The following is a 20076-nucleotide window of genomic DNA, read 5'->3' as shown; positions in this document are numbered from 1 at the left end:
CGTCGTCCACTCACACACACCCTTTTTTAAGGAAAGAGATGTCCAGTGGAAGTCTTTGAGTCTTTGTGGTTCAAGGGTGCCAATCCCTCACATGCTTTTCCCCTCAGAGTGCAGAACCTATTGAGAAGAGACATAGGGTTGGATGGGAAGCAAATTTCACCTTTAAAAGGGAACAGAGATGGAGAACATGGTGTATACTTGTGGTCAAAAGGGGCTCCCTAGTGGGCCTCTGTCCTGCAAAATAGACCTGGCAGCATGGGTGGGGACAGAGAGTTGTGGGTTACGCCCCTGGGGCCACCACTCCTGCGGGAGGCAGTGAGCCCAAGACAGCATGGCCATAGGAGAACATGAAATCTGCCCAGCGGGAAAGTGTGGTCCGAGGGATGTCACATCTCCCCTGTCTCACCAAATACATCCCTTTTCGTGGGAAGAGGCTGATGGAGGTGGAAGGGTAGGACAGAGCTCCCCCAGGATTTCCAGGACAGGATCGTTAAGGTTTTGATTTGACGGCCCTATGCAGAGAGGTGGGAAGGGAGAGAAGTTCCCTTTTGCAGGACTGGAATCCTGGAGCAGCTTTGCACTAAAATGTGACTTACAAGGCTGTACACATCAGATCTCCATATTCTCAGTGACTCCTGACTCATAGGTGGTCATCAGTTGGGTGGCTGGTAGATGGATGGATAGATACGAGCCCTCGAAGGGACCAGGTGAGTCTGGCTTTCTTGGCAGACATGCTTTCTTCACTGCTATCTGTGTCTTGAAGTGACCGTTTCTTACCCACAAGCTTCTCCCCATAGAGAGAAGGAATAAGAGTTCCCTGGTGTTGACCTGTCTGACTTCCGTCTTTCTCTCATGCCTGCAGCTGTCTTCCTTTATACACCTTCTGGGTCTGACAGAACCAGAATATGTGTTTGCTTGGAGAATAAAGAGACCAGGAGGACTTTTCTAATCCCGGGCTCCGCTGGGCAGGTACCCACTAGTGCATTTCATCTTTGCCTCCGTATTATCTCCATAGAAACCAGACACACACACTCACCTGCACGCTTACCTTGAACTTTGACTTGCTTCATTTCGTATTCAGGGTGTCTTAACAAGTATGCAGAGCAGGGTGTGTGATCTGAGGGTAGGCACCGCACCAGAGCAAAAATAACTCCTCTCAAACAGGTGCAAGGGGCCTGAGATCCCACTGTTGTAACCCGTTTTCTTCAGAGGCAGCCCAGTGTGGTTTAAATCCCGGCTACTCCAGTTTTACGGTGTACAAACCTTGAGCGAATTCCTCTTCCTAAGCCTCGGCTTCTTCATCTGTGTAATGGGTCTGACCCCGTCTCGTGGGGCTCCCGGAAGGATTACCGCAGTGCCGAGCTCATAGCAAATCCAAGTCAGTGTGGCCTATGCTGGGTTAAGCGTTGCCTTCAGTGCCAAGAATACTTTGGTGGGAACCAACTGATCAGAGTTCTCTGCTATCACAGAATGGATGTAGAGGCGGGAGGAGCAGCTGGGCGGGAAAGGGGTTCAGGGGAGCATTAGTGAAAGAAAGGAAGAGCCCCCCTGCAAGGCATGGGGGCTTAAGCCTGGCTGACGGCGCATGTCTTGATCTTCTCCCACCCACTCCAGGCTGGGCTGCCGCTCTTCCTGCTATGATGCCTGGGCAGATTCCAGACCCTTCCGTGACTGCGGGCTCTCTGCCAGGGCTCGGCCCCCTTACCGGACTCCCCAGCTCGGCTCTGACTGCAGAGGAGCTGAAATACGCCGACATCCGCAACATTGGGGCCATGATCGCCCCCTTGCACTTCCTGGAGGTGAAGCTGGGCAAGAGGCCCCAACCCGTGAAAAGTGAGGTGAGCGAGCCTTGTTCCTCTGAGGGCACTCCGAGGGTAGACGCCTGGGTTACAGCCCCAGCTCCAGCCCCGCGTTCGCTGAGGGACCTGAGCATTGCTGTTCTGCCTGGGGTCTGAGGACTGGTAGAATCTATGTCACCCCGCAGCTCGTTAGAGATGCGGCAGCTCAGGACCTCTCCAGAAACTTCTGCCTCAGAATCTGCATTTTAACAGTCCTCTCCCGAGGAATCACGGACATGTTCAAGTTTGAGAAGGTCTGACTCGGGCAGGATGCTGAACCTGTGTCTGGTTCTCCTGGAGGCAAAGGAAGGGTGATTAATAATAACAGTAATGAATAATAATGCATTGGCGGTCTCTCTGGGCTGTTGGGACCATCGGGGGAGGTCGTGGGCACACGCGCATGCTTTGGAAGCCATACAAGAGAATGCCAATCGGGGACTACCTTTAAAAATAATTTAAAAATGATTATCGTGAGGCACCTCCCTGCCTCTTACCCATCTTGGCCCCAGGCTGGAGCTGAAGGTAGGCACTGGGGGAGAGTGTATGGGAAATCCGTTCCCCAGCAGCTGCGGGAGACAGGCATGGCGACAGTCACTCGGTTCCATCTGCTTTGGGTAATGTTTGTAGAGGACCCGCGGGTGAGGCACTGCCTCCTCGGGTCCCTTGAGGCACAGTTCCCATGAGCCTTCTTTTCAGAAGAGCAGCGTTTCCCTGGGGACTGGTGAGACGCAGAAGTCCTCAACGTGGGTGAGCCTCTGCGCAGGACACGCCCCCAGCCACGTCCCCAGGGGTGGCAGTTAGTCCCAAGACCTGCCCCAGTGAGGGTCTTCATAGGCAACGGTGCCCCTGGATGTGGGTCCCTCCTGTGGCCTGGAGCTCAGAGGGCGGGACACTCAGAAGGGAGGGACTTTTGAGTGGGGACAGGGGTCTGGGTACTGCATTGGGTTTATTATGCTACTGCTCTGCTCCCCCTGCCTCCCAATCCCCAGGAGTGCCATCAAATCTGCAAAGAGGGGTTGCCGGGGGCTTGGTCAGGGGTGGGCAAACTGGCCGTTTGCGGTCTGGATCTGGCTCTCAGAGGTGTTTGGTCTGGCCTGCACAGTGTTTGAAAAGAAACCTGAACCAACATTTCACCTGAAAATTTGGATTTTAATCTTTGATTACAAACTCAGGAGACCTGGTCACACGGTACCCCACTGTGGCCTGGCTACTTGGAATGGAGAGCTCTACCTCACTTCCTTCCTCCATCCAGTTTGCCGCAGGCCCCCACCCCTCCCTATTGTCCTTGGTTTTGTTTCCCCTTTTGCTTTTGTTAGCACAAGCTGCCTCCATTACCTTAACTGCCTGGCTCCCCGCTGGAGCAGGAGACACCTGGATGCGGTTGCATTGTGGGTGCCCGTCAAAGCCTGTTAAGTTGGAGATGGAAGTTGACGGTAATTACAGTCTTCTGAGTTGATTTTGTAAATCAACGTGCTGTTAATAGCACTTCCTGGCTTTTTTAGTGCTCTGTTTTCTTTATGGAGGGCCCTCGTCTTTGGTCTTTTTGCTATTCCTTTTCCCAGGCTCATCACTTGAAAGCATCCGTTTCTGGGTCGTTCCACAGTATAATTGCTGCTGAAAAGCAGCAGCTGAGCAGTTTCACTGGGGCGCCGAGAGCCTGTGGGACCAGTGAAGAGCCAGGTGCCTTGGTCTGGGCTGGCCCAGCAGGGGATTTGCCCCCGGGGGCTGAGTTACCACCTCCTTCCCTTTCTGCAGAGGGCACCCGAGGAGCTTCTTTTCCTTTGGAAAAGGGCTTTATTTGGGTTGGGTATTTTTACATTTCACAGCCTCCCCCAGATTGGTGGCATATGCCTTGTACCTGACAGTGACGTGCTGTCTTCACAGGCCCCCACAAACGCGCACAGCCAGGCCGTGAAAATAACAAGCCGTTTTTAGGGCGTATTTGCATGTCCCCTCCCTCGCTGTCAGACTGCAGCCCTGTGGGGGCGAAGAGGCAGATGGAGCCCTGCAGACAGCGCTGGCGTGGAGCGAGCTCAGCCCCGCACTGGGAACTGACCTCCAAATGCTTCCTAGGGCAGACCTAAGATTGGGGGAGGGTTATTCTTAGAGCAACGGAAAAATAAAGGAGGTGGGGAGAGAAACTTGCCACTGGAGAACCTTCTGTCCCAACGATTTCTTTGCACATGGCAAACTGCCTTTGGAGGATTCTTCACGTTGGCATTTTAGACTAGTAGAAGTTTCTTGAGGGATAGTGAGATACTAGCTCACAACTATTAAGCATTTAAGTTGCACCGGGCCCTGTGCTAAGTACCGAACGTATGATCTTGCAGATTCCTCATTCCCCGATCCTGGAGATTGGGCTCTCCCCGTTTTAAGGTGGAGGAATTTGAGGTCTAGGGAGGAAGAGATGGAGACACCCAGGATCATGCCGCTGGAGAGTGGTGGAGCTGGGGCTGTCTAGGGGCGCTGGCGCAGCTGCTGGGGAGGGGGCCCGGGCTGGGTGCAGTGCTAGGCGCTCTTTGTCAAGAGTGTCATGGAATGGGTACCTGGGTGGCTCAGTGGGTTAAGCCTCTGCCTTCTGCTGGGGTCATGATCTCAAGGTCCTGGGATTGAGCCCCACATCGGGCTCTCTGCTCAGTGGGGAACCTGCTTCCCCCTCTCTCCGCCTGCCTCTCTGCCTACTTGTGATCTCTCTCTCTGTCAAATAAATTTTTAAAATCTTAAAAAAAAAAAAAGAGTGTCATGGAACCCTTAGACGTGACGGTTACCGTGATGGTGGTTTGTGCCTGCATGACAGATGAGGTCAATAAGACTTACAGAGGTCCAATGCCATGCAGCTGGGAAGTCAGCCCAGCGGTCAAACTTTACAGAGGCAGAGTGTTAACCTTAGACTCTGCTGCCCCCACCCCCCACCTCCCCACGGCTCTCTCCATCCTTACACGTGTCTAATCAGCCTGCTGTCAGGCCGAGGAGGCCAGATGAACCCAGCCCCCGCCATGTTCCATCATTCTGAATGCACAGCCCTGTTAGTGCTGAACCCTGCACTTCTGGAGCCTTGTCATCCCCAGGCCCGGGAGAGAGAGCCGGCCGAGCTGGCCGGCGGGCGGTCCGCCTTGCAGAGGCCAGCATTCTCTTGGGCCGTGGCCAAACACACAAAGCATTTCGGTAAAGGAACATCTGAGGAATTAAGTTAAACGACAGGTTTTGTAAATGATAGAGTGCTTTGTGCTGATGTTGTTATTATTATGTGGTTGACACTTGAATTGTTTTGTGCCAAGAGCTTGGCTGCAGTCGCTGGCCCAGCAGAGAGTGCTAAGCAACTACTGTGCGCTTGGCCCCGTGCCAGGCACTGGGAACTGAACCATAAACAAAGCAGAGGAAGCCCCTTCTCCTGGAGCTGTATATCAGAGTCGGGGGCACCCAGAAATGCAGATAGGTGAAGTAGTGTGTGATGTGAAAGGTCAGGTAGTGGTCAGTATTGTGAGGACAAATTTCGCCGAGCAAGCACATGGAGAATGGCCAGAGGGCTCGTTTGGATGGCTGGCTGGGGATTCTGGAGATGTCATATTCGGGGGGGATGGGATTTCTAGAGCCGATGCTTCTCCCTAGCCTCTTTGTTCTTCTTGCCTTTCCAACAGTCCTTTTCAAGACAGCTGTGCTCTCTAGCTTTCTCCAGAGTTGTCCTTCTTTGGCATTTCATTCTGTAGCCCCTTCCAGCCGGCCTCCTCAGCCAACTAGCCCCTGTTGGCCTGAAGATCTTAGCCCTCCCCAGGGCATCTCCGAGTGGGCTGCTGGGCCCACACCCTGCCTCTGTGCCTGGAATGCATTTCCAGCATGGACAGAGGGAGACCAGAAGCCCGCCCTTGCACACATGAGGGGCACACACACACACTTAACCTGCTAGAGGGGACCCCTCACCCTCTGGTCCACTCTGCAGGGCCCTGGAGGACATTCAAGTTCAACAGGGTTTGGACTGGATGACCTTTTAGGAAAGGACTGCAAACCATCATTCCATGGGCAAGAGTCAGACCTACGGATGAATCTCATTTGGCCCTGACTGTGTGGTTTCTTTCTTGCCTTTTTTTTTTTTTTTTTAATTGAATGTGTTGTTAGATTTAAAAGCCAGGAAATGTGAATTTCTGGCTCCTTTAAAACAAACCCAGAATATCTGGTCAGTCCAGGACCACACCCTCATAAACACCAAGAAGCTAGAGCTGAGTAGCAAATGCTCACTGTATTAGCACAAGCCTTTAGTTTGCCACAATCCCCACTACTCCCTGTTGCCTTCCACACAGCCTGCTTTTGAGTGTGCGTCCTGTGTATAGGCCCCAAAGACGGGGATGACATCTTACATTTCCTTTTATTTCCACCACATTGTGTGCAGTCCCTTGCATGGATTGTTTGTTTGATACGTGCTTGTTGGTTTAAATGTTAATTAACTATGTCAACTTAGCAAGTCCCTTAACCTTTCTACCCCTCGATTGCTGTATCTCTCAGTTCTTATCCCCAAACATTGTCCATTTGTTTTTTATTCCTGGACTTTAGGGACTTTAGGCAGAAAATAAAGAAAGAAAGAGAGAGAGTGAGGAAGAAAGAAAGAAAATCATGAAAATCAAACCAACTGTTTCTAAAACTTAGCTAATCATCAAAACTGCTTGCAAAACTTGATAGATGCAGATTCCCAGGCCTGACCGTCAGCCCATGGACTCAGAAGCTATGAGAGCAGAATGCACGGAATCTGTATATTTAGTAGGTTCAGAGATTCCTCAGCTACACTTGGGGACCTTTTACTGTTTATGCCTCTCCTTGGGCTCTTCTGATCCTTGTTTGGGGGCATTCCGAGGGCTTCACCTTGAGGAATCAGGGTGCGCATCCCCACCTGGGCTGTCTTTCTAGCACACCTTCCACATGGAGACTGGGTCTGCGTCCTTGTCATTCTCAGAGAGGGAAAGACTTGGCCGTTTGTGAATTTCACTCTGGTCATTTCCCAACTTCTGCCAGGGGCCCCCTCAAAACACTTTGGGGCTTTTCACCACTGATGAAATATGAATCTGAGTCTGTGGGCTACTGGGTGGTCTTGGAAGGTGTGCTCATCCTCGGCTCGGGTGGTCATCCCAGAGTTGGTGCACCAAATTGTTCGTCCGTGTTTAGCCTGAGCATGTACAAAGTTACCCCAAATCATCTGATGTGCTGGGTAAACGTTGGCGTAAGCACGCTTGTGTTTTTAGTGATTTAAAACATAAAAGCAGCCCACTGACATTTTTTAGCAAGCTTTGCATAATTGGTTTTTAATTTGCGGCTCTTTGAAATAGCATTGGCCTTCTTCCCCCTGACTCAGACACTTTTTCTGTCTCATACTTGTTTGGCAGAGAGATCCAATCTGTCCCTTCTTGGAACAGGAATCTCCCAGCTCATCTCTGAAATCCTGACTTTCCGCTTTAGTTCCGTCACTTTGTTAGCACGCTGTCAAGAGCCGTTAGCTTTTTTATTTCCTTTAATAGTTTCATTTGAGGGAGAGCGAATGATCGCTAAAGGCCGCTCTGGATGTCTTTATCGTTGGCCCCCGTGTTACCAAGTCCCCTGGGATGCAGGACCCCAAGCCTTCACAAGGGTTCTGATGCTCTGGTTTCACCTCATCAGTTGGTCACACCTGCTGTCGTTTGAGGGCAGTGTCCCTTGGAGAGAGGGTGGTGGGGACATGGCTGCATCTGTGTGTCCTTAGAAATCAGACACCTCTGCAAAGTGCAGGGAGTCCTGGGCTGCCTTCTTAGAGTCTCTGCCTTAAGATGCGGGTAATCTTAGTACTCGCCCCTTGGGGCTGCTCTGATGAGCAAATGGACGAATGCATTTGGAAGGTCTCACGTAATGCCGGGCGCTCAGTAAGATACACAACAAACATAAGACAGGAATGTGCTTCACTTTTCCAAGGTGTTAATTATGGAGTTAGTTTGGATTATCGATTCCAACACTGTTCCTTGGGCTTTCATTTCTTTGAGGGTATTTTGCCCTTGGATATGGTGAGTGGCCCGAATGTGTGGAGGTCCCAGGTGTCACAGGTGCAGGACACCATCCTGGCTTCCTAACCTGAGGTTCTGCTTCTGGAGCCTGGAAAGAGCTCCGGACTTGGGCTCAAGCTTCTGGGTTTGAAGTCTGGCTCCTTGGCTCACTCCCTGTATGACCTTGGACAGGTCGTCTGTCTTGTTGAGCATCGGTTTCTTTCTCTATAAAAAGAGGAAACTCATACTCACCGAGTTGCATCATGAAGATTAATTGAGGCGCGGTGTAAGATGATGACCTTGGCTCCAGCACAATATGATTGTAAATTGCCTCTTCTAGGGGCTGCGGCCCATGTGCAGTGAATCACACCACACGTTCTGACAGCATTGGCCTTTCCAGTGTGTTGCACCTTTGACCTGGATTTTGGGGAAGCAAGCAGACCTTCCTGTGTCTGGTAGTTCATGCAAGTGTCATGTAGCCAGTTTTAGTTACCATCGCAAACCGTAAATGAGAAGGCCCTTCCACCCTCTGTCTTCTCCTAAGCTGCTTTGTGCGACCCTTATCTTGTTTCCTGTGGTGTTAAGGTCATAGCTGGAGTCCTGGGAGCCATCAGTTTTTTTAGCAGCCGTACAAAGTGGCCTCTTCTGTTAAGGCTGGCCGTCTTTCTTTGGTGTCCTCAGGTCCACTGGCAGCATGGACTCAGAGTTGGGAAACTGGGCCATCTCGCCGGTGAGCTGCGCTGGCTGAACAACGCTGGAGCCAGCCAAGCTGCTCTCCCTTCTACCACGTCCCCAAGACACAAGACCACTTGGCCTGAGGTTGGAGCTCTGAGACCTGGGACTTACAGGCAGATTTGGGCAGACTGCGGAGGTGCTGGGAGTCAGATCATGGGCTTCCTCTGGGTTTAGCAGCCCCTTGAGGCTGTGCACATTGTGCCCTGCGCTGGGGCTCTGTGTGTTCTGCTTAGCGGCTGTGGCTGCAGGGCTCCCCTTCGCTAAGCACGGTGCCTGTGCGTGTTCTGGATGGCAAGCTCCCACACAGTTTGGCTCCATAACCCTTCTTCCTGCCCCTCCCCACAGCCAGCACCAATAGAAAAACTTGGCTCTTTGGAGGCACTGTAGCAAAGCAGGACTGTTGCATTGGAACAATTGGGTTCTGGAGAGGTTACTAGGCATTTGAACTTCAGTTTCTGCCTTTGTATAAATGGGGGAGACAGGCCCCTGTCTCACACCAGATGCAAAATTTAGCTCAAAATGGATCTAAGACTTAATATAAGAGCTAAAACTATAAAACTCTTAGAAGAAAACAGCCGTTAATCTTTGTGAGCTTGGATTAGGCAATGATTTCTTAGATAGGACACCAAACTACAAGCAACAAAATAAAAAATAGGTACATCTGACATCGTCAAAATTAAAAACTTTTGTGCTTCAAGGGACATAAGGTAAAAAGATAGCCCACAGAACGAGAGCAAAGTTTTGCACATTATAGATCTGATAAGGGTCTCGTATATAGAATATGTAAAGAGTTATTACAACTCAATAATAAAAATGGGTGATGCGCATTTCTCCAGAGAAGATACATGAATGGCTAATAAGCACAAGAAAACATCATTAGCCATCAAAGAAATGAAAACCACTGAAAGACCACTTCACAGCCACTAGGATGACTATACTAAAACAAAAAAATTGTAACAAATATTAGTGACCCTTTGGAGAAGTTGTAATCCTCATACTCTGCTGGTGGGAACATAAAATGGTACAACCACTTCAGAAAATAGTTCCCAAAAATTCCACTCCTAGATAGGTACCCAATAGAAAGAAGCAGATGTCCATGCAAAAATGTGTACATGAATGTTCATAGCAGATTATTCACAAGATTTCAAAAGTGGAGACGACCCAAATGTCCATAAGTGGAAGAACAGGTTAAAAAAATATGATCTACCCGTACAGTGGACTATCACTTGGTCATGAAAAGGAATAAAATACAGATACTTGCTACAACATGGATGAACTTGAGAACATTTACATTTAGTGGAAGAATCCAGTCACAGAGAACCACATGCTGCAGGATTCCATTGATAGGAAATGTCCAGAATAGGCAAATCCATAGAGATGGCAAGGAGAACCATCCCTGGGGCCTGGCGCTGGGGGAGATGGGAGAGGTGGGGAGCGGCTGGTAAGGAGCATGGGGTTTCTTTTGGAGTTCATGAAAATGCTCTAACATTTATGGTGGTGATAGTCACACAACTTTGTGAATATACTGAAAGCCATCAAGTTGTGGACTTCAAGAGGGCAAACTGGTGAATTTCATCTAAATAAAGCTGCTTTTAAAATGAGGAAGGATAATATTTATGTCACATAGGTGTGGGGAGGATTCGAAGACATGATCATGTAAATGGCCTGGCATGTATCTGGGCTCCAGAATTCGTAGCTATAGTGATTAACACTCCGCCTCTCCCCCCTTAAGCCAACAGAGGTGGAAAAACCAAGATCTCGTTAGGGGCATTTTCTCCTCTTTTCCTTTTTATTGCTAGGGGCCATCCAGAAGCAACGAGAGCTATCTGGCAGGATTTTGTATGGAACTTGGGAGGAAATATGGAGTAATTCTGGCTACTCATTAGAGTCCCTTGGGGAGTTTTTTAAAAAATATATATATTGAGGGGCGCCTGGGTGGCTCAGTGGGTTAAGCCGCTGCCTTCGGCTCAGGTCATGATCCCAGGTCCTGGGTTCAAGCCCCACATCGGGCTTTCTGCTCAGCAGGGAGCCTGCTTCCTCCTCTCTCTCTGCCTGCCTCTCTGCCTACTTGTGATTTCTCTCTGTCAAATAAATAAATAAAATCTTTAAAATATATATATATATATATATATATATATATATATATTGACATGAATGGAGCCTAGAGACTGAATCAGTTGGTCTGGGTGGAGCCAGCAGGTGGTTGTAGCCTGTGGCCGTTGGTGGAAACCTCTGGTGCGATATAAACCGGCCCAGGTCTTTGAAGGAGTGAGGACATCTGGGCTCAGGATAGAAGGCTCACGTGAGCAATGCACTTTATAGTTTGCAAACTGCTTCTGTAGACATCATCTCTTTTGATCTGTTTAACAACCGTACAGCGGGTGGGTGTTATTGGTGCCATTCGTTGTGAGAGAACTGAGATTTTGAGAGGTTAAGTCACTTTTAAAGCATAATTTTATTCTGTGCTTTTTAAAAAGCAAGACCCACACACATGCTCATACCTATTAGTTATCAAATCTAACGCTTTGGGGAGCACCACGGGGGCGATGCCTGCCACCAGATTAATTGACTTTGTGTAGACTTCAGAACAGAGCTTTTCCTGCTACTCCTCTTTAACCGATGAGCGTGCAGGGCAAGCTAATACAGTGTAATTTACCTGTGTCCGTATTCACACCCGTGCCATTGGTAATTACTGATCTGCGTGTGCAAGGGAACATGAGATGGGAATAATTTGGATCCTGAGGCTGTCAGAAATCCGCAGCTGTTCCCCATAACCTTGGAGCGAAAGGCTTTACATCAGTCACAACACACCTGATTGTTCTCACTGAATGACTACAGTAAGTCTGTGATACAATGTGAGCCCCTTAATAATTTAGTATAGTGTGTTTAGTATAGTGTGGTATTATCTGAGCAAGAGACTTCTGCTGCTGAAACCAATCTGAAATCCACTGGCTCACGTTGGCGCAACTCCAAGTGGGGTCTGCAGAGCAGTGGACCAGCATCCGGGAGCACGTTAAAAGTTCTTGGGTCTCATTCTGAGACTACTGAAGCAGCTGTTCTAGAAGGTGGAGTCCAGAAATCTGGGAGGAAACAAGCCCTCCGGGGCATTCTGATGCTCTCTGCAGGTTTTTTTTGTTTTGTTTTGTTTTGTTTTTAAGATTTTATTTATTTGAGAGAGAGAGGGAGAGAGAGAGAGATTGAGAGAATAAGTGGGGACCAGGGGAGGGGCAGAGGGAGAAGCAGACTCTCCGCAGAGCAGGGAGTCTGACATAGGACACTATCCCAGGACCCCAGGATGATGACCTGAGTCCAAGGCAGACGCTTAACCCACTGAGCCACCCAGGCGCCCTCTCTGCAGGTTTAGATGACCCTAGAGTCTCTTCCAGCTCCGACTGACAATGATTCTTTCTGAGAATGCCTACGAGGGTCTAAGAACACGTTTTTCTCGACAGCGATCTCAAACTGTCTGGAGGGACCTGCACGCCATCAGCTGCCCATTAATGTGTGCGGCACCCGAATTTGTGTGAGGTGGGGCTGCCTTCTGAGTTTGCAGACATTTCCAAACCAGTTATTTCCAGGTATTGAGAACCTCCCCGCTGCCAGCATTCACAGCCTAAGGGATTTCTGAATTAATGAAGCGGCAGAGTTTGTCAGTAGGCCGGCTGCTTTATAGTTTCAGAGGGAAGATCAGATAAGCTGTTCATCGCTGTAGCTGGCTAGAGTTCTCAGGGCTTTGGTCTGAGATCCTGGGGCTGGGGGAGCTCTCTGGCTCCACCCCACCCCCACCCCTACCTGCCTGCGTGCCACAAAGCCCTTCCTTCCCCATCTCTCAACTTTTATTGCATCCATTTCCTTACATGTATCACCCATGGTGAAACCCCTCCATCCTCCGGGCCAAGGCATCCCTGGCTGTGAATTCATCCGGTCGCGTCACCTGGTGGGATTTTTATTAGCCAAATAGAGGTCGCCTGTTCTGCTTAGTGATTTGTCTGTTATCTAGCCTTATGCCTGAAAGAAATTGGCTGAAATCCGTGTTTTAGCTGCACACCCTGCATACAGATGAAACCGAACAGCATTGGTGGAGAATAATTAAGCCAAGGACCTTGATTTTCACCTTCATGATGAAAGACAAATGACTTCCAAGGCTTTAATAGGATGATGGTACTTGAAACGTTCTTCTACTTTGGCCAACTCGGGACTTTGAGAACAGCTCTGCTCATGAAAATTCTTTGCAACAACTGCATTTTCATTTAATTGTAGGTAGTCATTTTGCAGGAGCTCTTGTCTGTGTTTTTTTTTTTTTGGTTTTTGGTTTTGTTTTTTGTTTGTTTTTTTTTTTTTTTTTACCCCAGTATAATCAAGGCATATTACACTGCTGTTGTTAAAGAATCGGTTTTAACTGTGTTATTAACTCTTTTTGAGAAAATTGATTTTCCCTGCCAGATATATTCCGCTCCTTACCAGTCTTTTGGGGTGGGGAGAGTCTTGTGGGGGCCACTGTTTCTCTCCCTTTCTCATCTTTTGAATCGAATGTCAATTGGGCAAGAAAATTGATTGATGGCCTCGTGGGAAACGAAACCTCACCAGACCATAAATATGAAACAGGCCTGAAATAGACGTATTTCAACAAAAGCCATCATTCTTCAAATAGCTCTTCTCTAGCAAAAGGTTTTCCTGGCAATCATCAGCTCCTTTCTGTTCAGTGCTAGACTCTCCGTCCCAGCCAAGGTGATTTTTCCCATGTCTCCTGGCCCCTAGCTCCCTTTTGCGGGAACAGCGTTTGTGCTTTTCTCCGCGGGACCATCCACAAATGGGTGTCACCCTGCCCAGCTGGCTCCTTCAGGCTTTGTTCCAAACACAATGCTGTCTTTTCTTAGCTGTGGAAACGGGCTGTTCTCCGCTGCTTTCTGAGAGAACAGCCCTTCCCTATTCTGCTCATAGAAACCAGCCCCAAGCCTCAGCAGCTTAATGTTTTCCGGGTTCTCTTAACCCAGGAGAAGGTTCTTACTGAGGACAGGGGGCTGAGAGGGCCACGGTCAGGGGGATGCTTTGTCTTGCTGAGATGTAAGGAGACTGAGAAGTCAGTTCAGTTGGGATTGATCCCCCACCCTGCCCTAAACGCCCCCCCTCCCCCCACCATGGGCTCTGATGCCCCAACAATGGCAGCAGCGTCAGGCTTTCAGTACAAAAAGAAAGCGTTCCCTCCCTCTAGAAGGTGTTTAGGAAGCGGTGGTGTTCGGATTGGTCCTGCCACCATCTGACCAGGGTCGGAGGCGGACTTCCTCCCCTTCTTTGAACTTGAGCTTCCTGGCCTGTGGGTGCCGCAGGGTGCTAGGATCTCTAGGTCTGCTCAGTTCCGGAACCTCAGGATGGGGCTTACTTTACAGCCCCGCCACTCCCCGCCACTTCCTGTGGACGCTGAGTGCGAGTGCGCTGAGCGGGTGCCTACCCACCTGCGCTCGCCGCCAGCGGAGCCGAGTGAGTCATCCTGGCAGGTGGAGGCCTTGCCCCTGGCAGCTCTTGCTCACTCAGAGCCTTCACCTGGTGGCTGGCTGGGCTGGTTTGATGCTTTGAGTGAGCCTGGCACCCACCACGTGGGTTTGCTCCTAGGTGGGTGTGTTTGCTGTAGCCTGGCTGTGGGGACATCCGGGCTGAAGTGGAGAGGGCACAGAATGGGCGTGAGGAGTCTCGCCCAGGTCACCAGCTCTGTGGATCAGGCCTCCTTTTAGCAAACATTTAGTGAGCACTCCGGGTGGCCACAGACTCAGCAAGGTGCAGAGCACACAGAAAGCCAACTAGACACGTGTTATGCTCTCACAGAACTCCCAGTTTCATGGAGGGGGCAGAAACTAAGGTCACAATACAGCACGACAGGGGCCAGGATAAGCTCAGAGGTCTATGGGAGCCCAGAGCAAAAGGACACCTCCTCAGCCTGGAAGGGATGAGAACCAAGGAGGGCTTCCTGTAGGTGGTGATGCTTGAGCTGAATGTACAGGGTGAGAGGAAGCCAAGGAGACAGCAAAGGCATGTGGCCTGTGGAGTGTGGGGTATGGAGAGGGTCAGGGCCGCAGCAACATGGAGGGTGGGGGGGACAGATGGGCGCTGAAACCAGAGTTCATGAGGCCAAGTCAAAGCCTCCCTTACTTGACACATTAAGGAGCTTGAGCTCTATCCTGAGGGTAATGAGAACCCAAGACCGGTAACTGGATCAAATTTGCATTCTCGAAAGATTCCCCTCCCGTGGCTGGGATGGAGGATAGGGCTGTGCAGGGTCAGGAGGCCGCCTAGGAGGTCTAGGAGAGAGAGAGAGGGAAGGAAGGCCTGGAAAGTGGCAATGGGGAAAAGGACGATTCAGGATGTAGAATGGGACGGCCTGGGTAGCCAAAACTGGACATAAAGAGGACACATGAGGGAGCGGGGAGGCCTGAATGTCTCAGTCCAGTGAGCACGTAGGCCACGGTGCCAGCCTGGGGCAGAGAGTAGAAGGGCAGAGTAGTAGCTAATCAAGGATAAAGACTTTGAGGGGCTGAGGGACATCCAGATTGAACACCCAGACTAGCAGCTGGATGTTTCGGCCTGATGCCAGAGATCTGGTTGGCATTCGTACACAGACGGTGGTCGAAAGCACAGTGATCCGTGGCTGGTGCACGTGGAGTGAGAAAAGCCACAGGCCAAGGGTGGGACCCTGGGAGACATCAGCCTGACGGGGACAGGAAGAGGTTCCTGGGCAATGGACAGAAAAGGAGAGGCCAGAGAAGTAGAAGAGGGACAGACGAGGTCAGGGTTGTGCTTCCAGAGCACAGAGAATTCTAGAAAGAGGGAGTCAGGTAGAGCCAGAAGGCCCCCGGGGCAGGGGAGAGCTGAGCAAGCAGCATCCTTTGGACTCGTCCATGAGGACCCAGGCCCTACCCTCGAGCGTGAGCCTTGGAGGAATCCACTCCCTTCTCTGGGACTCAGTCTTCTCATCTATAAAATGCAGGGGTTGGCTTAGGGGTTTCCCCTTTCTGGCTCTAAGAATCTGTGAAGTGACTATTTCTGAAACTTTTTAAAAGGGAAAAGGTGTCCTTCCCACATCCTCCTCCCTCTCCCCTCAGTCAGACCAACACTGCTCTTGAAGGTTGGGTGAGTAAAAACCCGAGGACGTCAGAGCTGGCTGCCGCCTGCGGGAGATTTGACTCCAGCCCCTGTCGGAAGGCAGCGTGACGTCATGGATTCGGAGCCCTGTCTGCTCCTGGCTTGGCAACCTTGGGCTGACCTTTGCCTTGTTTCCTTGCCTGTGAGATGAAGCCCCTAAAACCCCCCTTGCAAAGAAAGGTGTTTGAAGGTTAGCAAGAAGTAGGCGATATTGTGTTTGTTAAAGATGAGCCAGAGGACGGGAGAGATAAACTGATTGACCCACGGTCATGGAGGGGGACATCTCGGTGACTAGAGCCAAGTGTCTGAGGACCCACCCTGCCGGGGTCTGTCCCCTGCTGGGGGTCCTTAAATCAGCTGCCCACACAAGTTCAGCCCTTAAAGTGTTCTTTTCAAGATGGAATTTGTTGCCAACTTTGAAAACTGGAAGATTTTACTTAAAAACTCATATTTTCAGCAAGCCTTGAAAACTTGGAAGATCTGTCCATGCTGAGGCCATGTGGCCGGTGTGGGGCCAGCTGGGGTGTTCCTGTCTGCAGACCCCAGCCCCATCCAGCCCTCCTCCCTTACTAATGGTTCCTTGCTTGGCCCCTGGAGGTGACTTGAGTTTGCAACTCGAGCCTTAGACTGACCATTTGGCTTGAATTTTCTCTTACGGCCCTGCCCAGGATTTCACAGCTGACATCCAGACTACGGCCGTTGAGAGAGGGGGAGGCTTGCTGGAGAAGACAGGAGAGGAGGGCAGAAGGTTTCCAGCGGCTTCAGCTCTGGAGAGATGCTGATGGGAAGGGGGGCTTGGCCCCTGCGGGGTGGGGGTGGTGGGGTCAGCCACGGTGTTGGGTGGAGGCCCCCGGGGTTTCCTCATTCCTCCCCCCGGGGAGGAGGAATTGTGGAGGAGGAGGCTTGTGGGCCTGGCCCTGCTGGCTTGCAGAGGTCTTGCCCTTAAACTGCCCTGCTCTGTGTGGATGCGTGGCTGGACAGGGGAGTGGCGAGGAACCGCAGCCCGGGCTCAGCGCAGTCCTGTTTATGTGGGGGAATGTCTGGTATGTTTGGTATTTGGGTGTTTACTTCCCAGGGTGCTGTGGGTCCCTGGTGTTGAAATGTGGCTCCTCCGTGCTGTGTGGCTCCTGTGGGGGGGTGGGACCCTAGTGTGCCCGGCTGGGGCTTAATGTGGAGGCTGTAGGGCTGCTAAGGACAGCTTGTGTGCCTTGAAGCACCCCCAAGCCTCCCTCCCTCCACGTTCCCCCCACCTTGGGTCTCCTGTGCCAGATTCTGCCACATGGGGGGGCGGGTGTGCCCCAGGCTGTGCCAGCACTGTCTCCCTACCTCACCTGGGAAGGCAGGCCCGAGATCTGGCATGTGGCGGACACTTCCTGTGTCCCAGGCTCTGGACTAGAACTCAGTCCTTGTTACAAGCTTGGGCTGTAGTGCTCAGTGCTTTCCTTGCACGGGGAGACATAGAGGCTCAGAGAGGCCATGTCTGGGCTCAAGTCTGGGCTCCAGACTTGCCTAGGAGCACACAGGCCTCGGAGGCCCTGAAGGCCAGGTTAACCGCCCTGATGCCCTGAGTCTCCACTCAGCCTGCTTCTCTCTGTCCGTGCTATGGTTCCTAGCGCACGACATGGCCTCTCAGACCTCCGGCCCTCTGGCGAGTGTTGGGGGCTTGTTCTGGTCCCCTCCCACCCGCAATCCTGCTTGTCGCCTGCCTGACTGCTCTCGCCTTCATTGCTCCGTCCGTAGGAGAGCGGCCCTATGTCCGGTGCCCCGGGTTACACAGCGTCATCACTCTTTCTTGTCCTATCTCTTTGTGGGCCCTGCCAGATATATTTTTGGAAATGCTTATGAAATATCAGAATTCAAAGTCAAGTCTGGGTGAAGGTTGCCACCACGTGAAAGCCACATGGCCTGCGAGAGGGGAGTGGCGGGGGGCCCCTCCTCAAAGCCGGTCAGCTTGGACGGGACCCATCCAGCGTTCCTTGTGCAATGAATTGTATTTATTTTAAAAGACCCAAATCTGAAAGAGAACAACATAGTCATGGCCCTCAGAGCCAGAAGCTTTACAGTCCGGTCTCCAGCAGAGGGGAGCTGAAAGGACAGGGGGGCCGTGACAGAGACCACCAGCCCTTCAAAGAGCCAGAGGCGCTTGGGCCCTGAGGCCAAAAGGCCTGGATTCGAAGCTGTCCCTGCCCCCCAGGCAGCCTTGATATCTTTGTTTTCTCATCTGTAAAAACGGGGGAGGGTAACAGGACTGTCCTAGATGGTCTCCTGAGACCGATTAGCCTGCTGGGACTTCTAGGCCCAAGGATTTGATGCCTGCTGAGGTGACCCACCTCTGTTTGCTCAAGTCCTTCTGCGTCCCAGCTCTGCCATATTCTCAGCGTTCTAGAAGCATGGCTCCTGGGTAGCAGTGATTCCCCCCAATCCCGAATCCCTGGGGGACACCTTCTGCTCCTCCATTATTATCTGGCATCACCTGATTTCCTAAGGAAGAGACCCTGGTGTCCCAGAGGTGGAAACCTTCTCAAACTCCCTCCAGGCCACAAGAGGAATTTTTCAGGGTAGTTTCAGAGGTATGCATCAGGGACCCAAGGGGCAGGACCCAAGGGCCCCTCCAGGGGTGGAATCCAGAGGATTCTCCGCATGTGCTGTCTGTCCTCTCGGCCTGAATGAACCGCCGACCTCTGTTCATGCCTCTGTGTTCCTCTTTCTAAAGGCTCTGCCTCTTTGTCTCTGTGTTTCTCTCTTTCCTCTCCATCTCTGTCGTCACCTTCTTTTTCGGGAGAGACGGACTCTCTCTCAGGGCCTGGACGGGGTGAGGCAAACAGGATACCCTGCAAGAGGCCGTTGAAGGAGGCAGTCAGTCTCGGGTGCCGGCCCTGGGCCTGTGTGAGCTCGAGAATGAGCGCCTCCCTCGCTGTGTGTCCTGGGCACCTCCCTGGCTGCACCCGGGGGCCTGGCCCTGCTTTCCTCTCTGTCACCCACTCCCTCTTTTTGTCTCCCCGACACCCCTCTCTGGTTGAGTGTTTGTCTCTGTCCCGACACAGGGTATTTGGTTTCTGCTCGTCTCCGAACATCAGCAGCCTGGTCTTTCTGCTTCTCAGGGCCCCGGGGCTGAAGCTGGCTGCCCCCCGGCCCAGCAGCCCGATTTCAGATTTCTGATTTCCAGGAGTGAACGCAGCCCAGCTTGGTCAGCCGATCACATCTCGTCCAGTCAGCCGTGGTCAGGGGCTCATGTCCCCCAGCCCCACAGCAGAGCTCTGAGAATAGCCTCTCTGAGGGGGGACTGCCTGGCAGGAGGACCCTCTCGGCTATGGGTCCCCTAGCCTGTCCCTCCAATGGGAAGTGTGGCACAGGGGCCAATGGGAAGTGTGGCACAAGGGTACCCTCTCTTCTCACCCCAGAACACCGACAGCTTTGCCCTGGGCCTTCCTGGGAACTGGGGAGAGCCGGAGCTCACTTTGAGAACAGGCACCCATCTCCTGGATCTTTAAATGTGTCCAGCTGCCTCCCTCTTAAATACTCTCGTAAATTCCAGCTGTATCTGCAGAAAACAAATCGTCATGCCCCGTTTTGGGGTTCCAGTTTTAGAGAGCTGAACTGTGTGTGCCGAGAACACTGTCTGCTGCCTCACCCCTCCCGGCCAAGTGCTTGAGGGACCCTGGGGCACATCGGAGCAGCGGGAAGTAGCCTTGACCTGTGGGGAGGGAAGGCTGGGAGGAGGGTGGAGGCCGTGGCAGCGGTGCAGGGCCGTCTCCCTTCTGGCCCAGGCAGGGGACACAGAGTGCCCATGGGGAAGAGAAGGCTGAGGGCACTGCCCAGCTCCCCTCTTATTTTTGGCAGGACTTCAGCTGCCGTTTTCCAAATGTTCTCGGAGGGCTCTTGTGTAGCGGCAGGAGGATTTGGGGAAGACGCTGTGCAGTGTCCTTGGGGGAGGTGTGGTCGTGGGGCTTCGGGCCATTTCTGGCTTTATTGGGAGATGTCAGCTGAGAGGGAGCAGGGGTGCAGGAGAGGCCTGGGGGGTGGGCTTGGAGGTTACTGGGGGGCCGTGGGACTTTAGCAGGGGTTAAGCTTCACTGCCCAGCCCAGACTGTGTCCAGGCCTACTCAGGATTTGTGCAGACCCGCCGTACACATCAGGGGCCTGCCCCGGATCGAGGCTCTGTGGTCCACGTGCTTCTGGGGAAGACAGGACTGAACCCCCAAGCTTTGCTGGCCTCCTGCAGGCAGACCGAAGAGGCCAACCCTGGTGGAAAGGGCTCCTTACTAGCACCGGGGAAAGGCTAATGCAGAGACAAACACAGGCAATAAATCGCATTTATAATTCTAGAATCCAAGGCTGTGCCGTCTTTCCCTGGTATCTTTTATTTCATTCAT

The 20076-nt window shown here is 51.9% G+C and overlaps 1 protein-coding gene across 5 annotated transcripts in view; it reads left to right on the top strand.

Annotated features, from left to right (window-relative positions):
* Positions 1–20076, top strand: part of JDP2 (Jun dimerization protein 2) — a 38831-nt gene that overhangs the window by 8115 nt on the left and 10640 nt on the right. For 3 of the 5 annotated variants that reach the window (XM_047737627.1, XM_047737630.1, XM_047737631.1), the window contains 2 exons: positions 1615–1838; positions 8516–8653. In XM_047737627.1, the coding sequence (XP_047593583.1) occupies positions 1638–1838; positions 8516–8653 (339 nt within the window). In that variant the 5' untranslated portion in view covers positions 1615–1637. Of the gene's footprint in view, positions 1–703; positions 970–1614; positions 1839–8515; positions 8654–20076 lie in introns of those variants that run through there. The other 2 variants (XM_047737626.1, XM_047737629.1) reach the window with 2 other exon arrangements.

Source organism: Lutra lutra, chromosome 7, assembly GCF_902655055.1.
Source record: "Lutra lutra chromosome 7, mLutLut1.2, whole genome shotgun sequence".
NCBI lineage: Eukaryota > Metazoa > Chordata > Mammalia > Carnivora > Mustelidae > Lutra > Lutra lutra.
The sequence above is the reverse complement of the archived record's forward strand: the minus strand, read 5'-3'. Positions and strand labels throughout refer to the sequence as shown.